The sequence below is a fragment of the Plasmodium reichenowi genome, chromosome 12 (assembly GCF_001601855.1).
Source record: "Plasmodium reichenowi strain SY57 chromosome 12, whole genome shotgun sequence".
In the NCBI taxonomy this organism is placed as follows: Eukaryota; Apicomplexa; class Aconoidasida; order Haemosporida; family Plasmodiidae; genus Plasmodium; species Plasmodium reichenowi.
In genome coordinates, this window is record NC_033657.1 from 1,489,194 (window position 1) to 1,502,119 (window position 12,926).

The 12,926-nt window shown below is 17.6% G+C and overlaps 3 protein-coding genes across 3 annotated transcripts in view; 2 read left to right on the plus strand and 1 right to left on the minus strand.

The window, feature by feature from the left end:
• The window catches only part of PRSY57_1237900 (hypothetical protein), a gene marked incomplete at both ends in the record, with an annotated part of 1,864 nt that extends 436 nt beyond the window's left edge, over positions 1 to 1,428 (plus strand). The window contains 2 exons of the mRNA XM_020115090.1: positions 1 to 1,030; positions 1,151 to 1,428. Coding sequence (XP_019970243.1) covers positions 1 to 1,030; positions 1,151 to 1,428 — 1,308 coding nt within the window. The remainder of the gene's footprint in view (positions 1,031 to 1,150) is intronic.
• Positions 1,429 to 4,191: 2,763 nt separating this feature from the next.
• On the plus strand, positions 4,192 to 6,537 carry PRSY57_1238000 (acyl-CoA synthetase; the record flags this gene model as incomplete). Its single annotated transcript, XM_012908798.2, has 1 exon — positions 4,192 to 6,537. One exon carries the CDS (start codon positions 4,192 to 4,194, stop codon positions 6,535 to 6,537), a length of 2,346 nt encoding a protein of 781 aa, XP_012764252.2.
• Positions 6,538 to 9,229: 2,692 nt separating this feature from the next.
• On the minus strand, positions 9,230 to 10,750 carry PRSY57_1238100 (protein kinase 2; the record flags this gene model as incomplete). The annotated part of the gene is made up of 1 exon (XM_012908799.2): positions 9,230 to 10,750. One exon carries the CDS (start codon positions 10,748 to 10,750, stop codon positions 9,230 to 9,232), a length of 1,521 nt encoding a protein of 506 aa, XP_012764253.1.
• Between the last annotated feature and the right edge of the window lie 2,176 nt (positions 10,751 to 12,926).

Below are 12,926 nucleotides of genomic sequence, written 5' to 3' on the forward strand. Positions count from 1 at the left end.
TACATTTTAGACTTTTTAAGGGATGGTGTTTTAATATGTGAAAACGATATAAATGTACTTACAAAAATATTAATTGAAGCAATTTATTTCAAGTTATTTAATTTAGTAAAGATTATAAAGAAAAAGATTTGTGTATTATATTCTAACATAGATAATAATATAAGCAAAAAAATTTTTAAAGGTATTTTTAATACTATTGAAAAAAAAAAGAAAAAAAAAGGTTATATGGAAGAAGCATGTAAATTAAGAAAATTATCGGAGAGCATTTATGAGTTTAATGAAATGAAATGCTTTAATGTAAAAAGGAGGAAAAAATCTTCTATAAATATTTCTGATAATATGATTAAAATAGATAATACTTTAAAAAAAGAAAAGAAAAAAGAAAAAAGAAAAAAAAAAAAAAAAAAACCTTATACTGATGAAGAAGAATATAATGAGGACAAAATAGATGATGCAAAATATAAGAAGGATTTAATGGATGATAGCAAATGTAAGGATAATATAATGGATGATAGCAAATATAATGATAGATTAATAGATGATGAAAAATATAAAGAGAAAGATGAGTACAACAAAGAAGGAGAACATAAAAATAATCAAAATAATATGAATAAAGAAATTCCTGATTATATTAATAGTGGTCCTGTGAATATATCAGAACGTAAGAATTGTATAGAAAGTTATAATAATATGTGTGTTTCAGATGATACACAATATATAAACGTAGATAATATGTATAAAGAAAGAAATAATAGAAATATAACATATGGAGAACCTAATAAAATAATAAATAATGATAATATATATATATCCAATAGAAATAATACCATTGATTATAATATAACCAATAGTTTTATAAATAACAAGGAACAAATTAATGATAATAAAATATGTACTCCTTCAAAGAATATGATGATAAATAAAAAGAAGGACAACTTTTTGCCCTTTCCAAATGTGAAATTAAAAAATGTGGACAATAAGTATGTTTCCTTTTCTGAAAGGAATAATATATTTTTTTACAACAACAGTGGTAAGTTTAAATAAATGAAAAAAAAAAAATATATATATATATATATATATATATATATATATTTATTTATTTATTTATTTATTTGTTTTATTTTTTTTTATTTTCTCCTTGTATTTTCAGAGAATCTATCTTGTAATAAGCAGGATATATTGCATGAGAATTTTTCGAGAACACCAAATAAATGTAACATTATGAATTATCAGAACTATGGAAACTATACTAGAGAGGCGAATTATAATAATAATAATAATAATAATAATAATAATAATACAACCAATTCATCAAATGATATACTAGTATATTCCGAAATAGATGACGTAGAAGAAACATCACCTTTTCCAATAGTTTCCAATGTCAATTTAGGAGAACAAATATTTAGTACAACTGTAGATTTTTAGTTGTTTTTATAGTTTTTATTTATTTATTTTTTTGTTATTGTTGAAAAGATGGTTCTTTTTTTTTTTTTTTTTCCAAAATATTTACAAAAGTGACATATACATATATATATATATATATATATATATATATATATATATGTGATCTTTTGAAAGTACATTTTTTTTTTTTTTTATATATTTTTTTAACCCTTTTGTTGTTTATAAAAAGATACAGGTTCGACCTGTTGAAGGGTTTTAACGATGTATAAAAAAGATAATGGAGAAAATAATGTACTTATATATTTGTTCTATTTATAATCTTATACATATTTTTAAATACTTATTTAAAAATATATTTAATAATTTATTCGAAGAATATGAAAAATATATATATATATATATATATATATATATATATATAAAGATCATAATAATAATATTAGTGCGGGTGTATGAATAATGTTTACAAATAAGTACATTTTAATTATATTAAACCGAATAAATTATTTTATTTTTAATATATATGTATGTATGTATATATTTTTATGTGTGCACTGTTTCATAAAAAAATAAGAAACATTTTTATTTTAAAATATGAATAATGTACAAGAAATTTTATGAATACACTAATTCAATATTTATCGACTATGAACACATTAACATGTATTTTCTTTATTTTTAACATTAATATAATTAAAAATTTTAATGTTATAATTTAAAGTGATTTAATTTTTTCCTTTATTTGTATATAAATGAAAAAGTGTGTAATGAAGAAGAAAAAAAAAAATAAAAAGTTTAACATATATTATGTATATATATATATATATATATATAATTTTTTTTTTTGTATTTTCCACAATTTTCAAGAGTACAATATTAATAATAAGTTACATTCATTTTATATGTTAAGTATCTAATTATATATATATATATATATAGTATCATATTGGTTAAAACACCGTAGTATTAATATTTTTTTTTTCTTTTTTTAATTAAATTATATATATGAATACATTAAGGCATATTTTATTTGAATAAAATTTATTATAGTGATATTAAATTATAGTACACCTTTTTTTTTTTTTAATGCATACATAAAAAAGAAAATATTATATATATGCATAATCGTGTAAAAAAAAAAAAAAAAAAAAATAAAAACCAAATAAAATAAAATAAAATAAAATAAATGAAAAATGAATATCATTGCCGCCAGCGCATCTATTATTTTATTATATAAAAATTAATAAAATTATACTATATATATAAATAAATATATATACATATAAAATATTTAATATAATATTTTTTTTTTATATTTTATTTTGTTAGTAACATTAATAAAGTGTTAAGTATTTTTTTCACTCAATTATTGTAATCACCAATTATGTAAATATAAAATCATAGGTTTATTTTAATAATAAAAAAAAAAAAAAAAAGAAAAGAAAAGAAAAGAAATAATTAATTTTAATTTTAAAGAAACCAGCGAAAAAAACCCTGTCGACATAAAAATTTTTCTTTTTTCTTTATTGAAAATCTTTTTAGAAAATTGTGTTTAATAAAAACATAAATATTTTAAACTATAATTATAATATATATAATATATTTATATATATATATATAATAACTTAAACAAATAGTTTTATTCTTTCTATGTTTATAAATATATGTATATATTATATATATATATTTATTATATATGTATATTATATATTTAATATATATATAAATATATAACAATTTTATTTAATAATATATTATTATATATATAATAAATAATTATTATAATATCTTCTTTTGATAAAACAATTAAAGGATAAAACTGTATACATTACATATATATATATATATATATATATATATATATAATATATGTACGTATAAAGATTTATATATTATAAAATATATATTTATTATGTTATTATTGCATATATAATATATATATATATATATATATATATATATATATATATATATTTATTTATTTATTTTTATATTTGTTTGATCTTTTTATATTTGTAATCTGTTATAAAGAAAAAAAAAAAAAAATATATAAAATATAATAATAAATAAAAATATATAAAAACAGAAAAAATAAAAATTATATAATTTTTATTTTTTTATATAAATTCTCAAATTATAATTTGTTATCATTTAACCTTCACTCTTTTTTTTTTTTTTTTTTATTTTTCCTTGGTTTTATGTATAAAAATATATTTTTATATTTTTTTATAAATATATTTTTTATTTTAAATATTTAAAAAATATATATATTCATTGTTTTATCGCTTTTTGTCATAATATATTATATTATATATATATATATATATATATATATATATATATAAATTATTGTTTTTATATGAATATATAATCTTTTTATTTTTATGGTAGTAATTTAGTAAAAATATATATATATATATATATAATTTATTTATTATAATTTTTTTTTTTTTTTAATTATTCAAAATATTACTACTCCTAATTTAACGAAAAAAGTAATTATAAAAAAAAAAAAATATATATATATATAATATATATATATATATATATATATATATATATTTTTAAGGTTGATATATAAAATAAAATATATATTTGTTCGTATTAATAATAATAATAATATATATATATATATTATATGTATGTATGTTTTTATTATAAAATAATTTGTTCCTTTTATTCATTTATTTAAAAAAAGAAGAAAAGATAACTGTTTTGTAGATATTATTATATTAAGTACATAGCGAATAGTATGCTTGTTTTTTGAAACACTTTTAAAAGTAGATGAAAATGGATATTATTAATTTTAAGAAGAGAATATATAACTTTTTAGAGAACGAGGATAAGGTAGACTTAGAAATTGATAAGGTAGATGAATTATTATATTTTGAAGAAATAAAAGGTACTGGAAAGAAGAATTCGAGTAATATATATAGGCCATATAATTATAAGATAAATAGTGAATTTGAAAAGACGAAAGGTTTTCTTGGGATTCCAGCTAGTTCAAAATATGATGTATTTTGTTTTTTTTGTAAATATTATTATAATAAGGACTTTTTAGGTGAAAGGAAAAAAGAAATACGAGGAGATAATGATGTTGTATTAGGTGCATATACATTTAAAACATATGCACAGGTTAAAAATGAAGTCGAAATATTTGCTTCAGCATTATATCAATTTGAAGAAATAGAATTTAATATATTTAATGATAACGGAATTTATAATCAATTTAAAATATTAGGTATATGGTCGAAAAATAGAAGTGAGTGGCTTATTACAGATTTAGCTACTTCAGCAATAAATTTTGTAACAGTACCAATATATGATACTATAGGTTTAAATTCTGTTATTTATATTTTTAAAAAAACTAATATGAAAGTCTGTTGTATAGAAGCAGAGAAATTAGAATCTCTGATAAAGATGAAAGAAGAATTAGTGGATTTGAGTATATTAATTATATATGACGAATCGAATGTAAAAGAAGAATTAAAACAGAAAGCAAAGAATGTTGGATATAAGTTGTATTATTATAAAGATTTAATTGATAAATATAAAAATAGGAATATAATCCCTCAGACTGAAATGCATGATCATGATTTTCATAAAGAACATAATCCGAATAATGCTTTTTATGATAAGCTAAAGAAGGAACAAGCAGCTTATACTACTACTACAAATAATAATAATAATAATAATAATAATAATAATAATAATAATAATAACAATAATAATAATAACATTCAAAAAATTAATACAAATAATTGTAGTATGGATGAAAGGAATAACCATTTAATGAAACAAATAAAAAAAAATAAAGGTAATCTTAATGATGTTTGTACTATTATTTTCACTTCAGGTTCTTCAGGAACACCTAAAGGTGTTATGCTTACACACAATAGTTTTATAACATTTTTACAATCTTATCTTATTGATGGTAATAGATTAGGTTTAAAAAAATATGATGTTGTTTTTAGTTATTTACCACTTGCTCATGTATATGAACGTTTTATTGAATATGCTGTATGTTTTTTTGGACAAAAAATTGGTTATTTTTCTGGGAATATTAAAGAATTAGTAGGTGATATGAATGAACTGAAACCAACGTTCTTAATAACAGTACCAAGAATATTACAAAAAATTCATGATAGTGTTATGGAAGGATTAAAATCAAAATCATTTATTGCTCGTAATTTAGTTAAAACATCATTGAAAAATAAAACTAATGCATATATGAAAAATTCAAGAAAATTTCATTCAAAAATATATGATTTAATATTACAACCTATACGAAATAAATTTGGAGGATGTATAAGAACACAAGTATTGGGTTCTTCATTGATGGATAAAAATAAATTAATTGATTTACAAATGATTTTTTCATCTCCCATATCCGAAGGTTGGGGTATGACAGAAGTAGGTGTTGGATTTTTACAACATCGATTTGATAGTACTAAAGGAACCATAGGTGGTCCATTTGCTAATGTAGAATTTAAAGTGGTGAAAGTTCAAAACATGAAGTATGATCCAAAAAATTATCCGAATAAGGGTGAATTGTGTGTTAAAAGTAGTAGTTTAATGGTAGGATATTTTAGAGATGAAGAATTAACAAAAAAATCTTTTGATGAAGATGATTTTTTTTTAACAGGGGATGTTGTAGAAGTTAGTGAAAATAATGCATATGTAAAAATTATTGATAGAGCAAAAAATATATTTAAGTTAGCACAAGGAGAATACATAGAACCAGAAAAACTTGAAAACTTATATAGTAATAGTATCTATATTGAAAATATTTTTGTACATGGTTATAGTTATGAAAATGAACTTGTTTCTGTTATTGTACCGAACCAAATTATGCTTTTAGATTATGCTAAAAAACATAATTTAAATCTACCTTATGAAGATTTATTAAAACATGATATTATTATTAAATTATTTCAAGAAGAAATCTTAAATATATTCAAAACCTATAAGCTTAATGGAATTGAAAAAATACATCTTTTCCATTTAACATCCACACCATTCTCTGTTGAAAATAAACAATTGACACCAACTCATAAAATTGTAAGACATGTTATTTTGTCAGATTATAAGAAAGTAATAAATGATCTTTACAAATCAAGAAATAAGTAAAAAAAAATAACAAATAAAGAATAAAAATAAAAAATAAAAATAAAAAATAAAAATAAAAATAAAAATTAAAAAACAAAAAATAAAAAATAAAAAACAAAAAATTAAAAAACAAAAAAACAAAAAAACAAAAAAAAAGGGGTGAAATTAAAACAGACCAAAAATGTAATATAATTATATAATATAAATATAAAAAAATACATGTACTTATCAAAAGAGGGAAAGAATTATTTGCGAAATAAGGTTATTTTGTATCTATGCCTTTTTTTTTTATAATGTTTGAAAAATAGAACTTAATAAACGTGATACATTTGTGCTTGAATATGTGCATGACTTATTAAATCGTTCTATTATATATATATATATATATATATAATAATTTCATTGTGCATATTTTTTTTTTTTTTCTTTTTTTATATTCTTGGGGGAATTTTAAGAACAAATTTTCTCATAATTATTGAAAAAAAATATATATAATTTTTATCATTGTATAAATATGTATATAAACATATGTTGTAATTATGTTTATTATATATATATATATATATATATATTTATTTATTTATTTATTTATATTTTTGTATTTTTCCTTTTTTTGCAAATATATATTAATATATAATTATATATTTCATATTATCATTTTTATAAATTAGCCATTTTGTTATTTCAAATATTAAAATGATTTCTGCTTTATTTTTCTTGCCTTTTTTTTTTTTTTTTTTTATTTCTTTTGTTAAATTTGTATACTTAAATAAAATTATAGTTCTCGTATGCATATATTTGTACCTTGAATTATAATCGTACTTATATATGTTTATATTTAATTTTTTTTTATTCGTTAAATTTATATACATTGTAAGTGTGTAAATCAAATATATTGAGCATATTTTCTTGTTGTAAGATTGATTATTATTATTTTCTTTTTCCTTTTTTTTCTGTTACAAAGGAAAAAAAAAAAAAGTGCATTTGTATTAAATGAATTTATGATTGTAAGACATAATACGTATATTTAAAATATATATGTTTATATAAATTCCTAAGTAAAATTGTTTATTTTTATAAAAAAAAAAATTCAATAAAAACATGAATTAAAAAAAAATTAAAAATTAATCATTTAAAATAATTACAAAATGGAATCTATTGAATTAAAGAAAATATATATATATATATATATATATATCAAATATTATATAAATATACGTATATATACTAACCTTTTATTCCATTACCCATTTTAATATATACATAGATATATGTTAAATCATATTTATAAAATAATATGATATGATAAAATTATAAAAGAATTATTCGTGTTTTTTTAAGAATATTATTTCTTAAATATATCATAAAAGTATATTTAAAAAATGTCTTTTTAAAATTTATATTTAATTAATTTTTAAATTATAAATATATAAAAAATATATATACATATATATATATATATATATATATATATATATATATATATATATATATATATATATGTATATAAATCACAAAAAAAAAAATAAAAAATAAAAAATAAAAAATAAAAAAATAAAATACATATATATATATATATATATATATATATATATATATGCAAGTATAGTAAATTTTTTAAATCATATAAAAACAACAGACAACCCAATGAATACTTTATAACGATTTAGCTATTATAGCTGTACAATGATAAAATAAATTTCAACATATATATAAACGCATATTTTTAATTCGAAAAACAATTTACCTTTCTTTTCTTTTTGTCTTCTTTCTTATTTTTTCGGATGAGTGGGATTAAATTATTTACCCTTTTTAATTAAAGCTAATTTATATAAACAATATAAGTAATATGTATCTTATTAATAAAACAAATACGTAAAAAAATACATAAACAAATATATGATATAAATATGTGAATTTTTTATATGAATAATTAAATATATATATATATAAATATGCATATACATCTATATTATTTTAATTATATGTGAAACAAACCAAAAAAAAAGGAAAAAAATATACAAAATATGGAAAATATATATTCAACCAATAGATAAATCAATATATATATATATATATATATATATATATATATATATGTATATATAATAACCAAAATTTTTTTTTTTTTTGTTTAAATCCATAAAATAAATATAAGAAAACACCATTGGCAAGGGTAATATTTTTTTTGTTTGTTCAGATTATGGATATTACAAAAATTATACACAACAAAAATATATACATACATAAATATATATATATATATATATATATATATATATATATATATATTTATATATTTATTTATTCATATTCTTTTTGTTATTAACATTTGATATGTCAATACTTAAAACTAGTCAGCACGCTAATGTGATACAATAATATAATCATCGATGTGTTACTATTTTTAACTATATATATAATATATATATTTATGTGCATAATATATATATGTATGTATGAAGACACTTTATATACATGTATAAATATCAGTCATTTCTTCCATACATCTTTTTATACTTCTCATTTTATTACCTTTGAAAATATAACAAAAGACATGTCAAAAATGAATGCGAGGATATATATATATACATATATATATATATATATATATATATATATATATATATATTATTATAATATACACCTTTTCTTTTACAAATTTTATATATTTTTTTTTTTTTCCTATTCATCTATTCATTATTGGCATAGCCTAATTCTGTGGGGGAGATCTTCTAGAACACTTATAAGATAATAATGAAGATGAATTTTTCGTTGTTTGACATTTTCCATGTAATACTACAGTATCATGTTCATTAGAATGTACTAGATAAGCATCATAATCTTTTTTATTTAAAGAAATGGAATCCATACTTGTTTTATCTTTAATAAAATTTTCAGAATATTTATCATCAATTTTTAACATGGTATCGAAATAATTTTTATAATCATTATAATTATTCTTATGGTTTTTATTAGGATCTAATTGATTATTATTATATATATCATCATTTTGTGTATTATTAAAATGTTTACATTTCTTACACATATCTTGCTGATCATTTGATTTATGTACAATAGCTTCGTTTCTTTTTAATTCATTTATATTAGATGTCATATGCATATCTGTAAGTTTGGGTAAGAACCATTGATGGCCTAAGGCTTGTAAAGCTGTACATCTGTCATCAGGATTTTTACAACACATCCATAATATAATTTCTTTTACACTTTCAGATTTATTTATCCAGTGTTTTGTATTAAAACTTATATGACATCTCATGTTCTTTTTAAAAATTTCTTTTACATTATTACCTCGGAAAGGTGGGTACCCACATAATATATTAAATAAAATTACACCTAAACTAAATATATCAACTTTTGTACCATAGGATGCATATTTTAATATTTCTGGTGCTACATAACCAGGAGATCCACATCTCATATTCATTGATGGACTGTTTAGAAAAGATGCTAAACCAAAATCTATTATTTTTAATGAGCTTGGATCATTCGGATTTTCTAACATCAAATTTTCCATTTTTAAATCACGATGTACTACACCATTAGAATGTAATGCTTCTAATGCGATCAAAACTCTTTTCATAGCTTTTTTAGCTACCTGTTCAGTATATGGACCATTATTATTTAAATATTCAAATAATTCACCACCCTTTAAATATTCTAAGACTAAATATACAAATCCTTCTTGTTCATATGCAGATATTAATTTAATAATATATTTATGCATGACTTTCCTTAGAACTTCTATTTCAGTATATACATTTGATTCTTTCACTTTTGATTTATCAACTTCTTTTACAACCACACGATTTCCATATAATATATTGGTACCTATATATGCAGTAGAAAAACTACCTTTACCTATTTTCTTATTTAATACATATACATTCTTAAATCCTAATATTGGATAACCTAACATATTAAAAAATTGACTCATTTCATCAAACTCCTCTTTACTTCTACATTGAAATTGATACTCTTCATTAGATGTAATTATATGAATACATGGACCAATTTCTGTTATATTATTAATTATACGACAACCTTTCAAAGGTACAGTAAATTCTGGTTTCTCTTGATATATATATGTCCAACATAATAAGTATGGATTCTTCTTCTCATCATATGTTAAAGATACATGTGAAGCAGCTCCTGTTGCTAAAGGAAAATCAATTCTTTTACCTTTAAACAATTGCTGATATCTTTTCTCCATTTTTTTTTATTTTTTCTTTTTAAACAATAATATGTATTGTAATATAATACAAAAAAAAAAAAAAAAAAATAATAAAAAATAATAATTATAAAATAAAATAAAATAATAAAAAGAAAAGAAAGGAAAAAAATATAAGAAAATCAAAAGAACGTATAGATAAAATAATATTATACCCTATTTTATCATAATTATAAATGTACCCTTATCAATGAATCAAAAATGAAATAAAAAAAAATAGATAAATAATAAAAACAATAATATACATATACATATATATATATATATATATATATATATATATGTGTAGATGTATATAACTATTTTTTCATATTTTATTTTATATACAGATATAATATATTTGTTCTATTTAAATACAAAACAAACATTACACGTACAAAACAAGTTGTACACAATAAATTATTTTTGAAGAATCACAAAACAATCATGTCAACATAATATTTTCTATTTTTACATATATAAATATATATGCATATCAAAAGATCAATAACAACGAATAATATTCACATTATATACTAACATTTAAAACTGTATTAAAATAAAGTAGTGGTACAAAAAAAAAAAAAAAAAAAAAAAAAAAAAAAAAAAAAAAAAAAAAAAATACATAAATAAATAAAAATAATAAAACATATATATTATCAGAAACAAGGAAACATAATATATATAATAATAAATAAATATATATATATATATATATCTTTATACATATAATACATACATTTTGATAAAAACACAAGGTCTTATAAATAATAATAATCTATTATTATTAAGTCATCAAAATGTAAATATATATATAATATAGAAATATATTTACTATTATCTATTTAGTTATATATATATATATATATATATATATGAACACATATTTATTAAAAATAAAAAAAAACAGAAAGAACTTAAATAACAAACACAATTATCATATTTTTAATTTCTAATAATAATTAAAGAAGGAATAAAAAAAAAAAAAAAAAAAAAAATATATATGTATTGTATATATATATATATATATAATAAAATAAACAAGCCAGGAATTATAAACGAACAGAAAAAATTTTATGGTGTACTTTATTTATTTATATAGTTATACATATATTTATATATATATTATATATATATAATGAGTAAAGAAAAAAAAAAAAAAAAAAAATAAATAAATAAATAAAATTAAAAATAAAAATAAAATATATGTATAAAATATTATATTTATATATATGAATATAAATATATATTATTTCATTGAATATAAAATTTTCTTACATACAAATATTATTTTATTATTATTTATAAAAAAACCTTAGGAACAATTATATATATTCCTATGGATTCTTTAATTATAATTTTCTGACATCTTGGAAAATTTAATAAATCCATAATTTACAATTTATTTATATTTTCCCTCATTCCCTATAGTGCCTTTAATATTCTTATATGTGCTGTATATTATTCCTCAGAATTTTATGATTTTATATATTCTCCACAAATATTATAGGTTATTTTTTTTTTTTTTTTTTTTTCCTTTTGTTCTCGTTTAATAATATATTTTATGCATATATAAAAGTATATACATATATATATATATATATATATATATTTATTTATTTATTTATTTATTAGATTATATACGTATATATATATAAATAAATATAAATATATTTAATTAATAAGGAGCGTTAAAAAAAAAAAAATATATAATAAATAATATTATATATATATATATATATTACAATATAAAATAAAAGTCATACATTCATATATATTCAAAATTTCATATAGTGTAGTGCAATTTTAAGCATCAAGGTAAAAATGAATCACTTTATATATTAAAAAAAGAAAAAAAACAAGGCGGAAATCAGGACGAAAAAAAAAAAGGTTTAGAGCATTTTTATTAAAATATGTGAATAGTAGGATTATGATAATATAAAATAGAAGAATTGAAGTTAAAATAATAATGTGTAGTAAAGGCAAAATGAAATAAATGTATTTTTACAAAATTCATTCATTCATTCATTATATATAAAAAAACATTACATATATATATATAATATTTAAATATATTTTTATAAACCAAAGAAATATAATATTATCCAAAATTTTATGAAAAAAAAAAAAAAAAAAAAATATATAAAATTATTAATAAATTTCTTAAAAAATAAAAAAA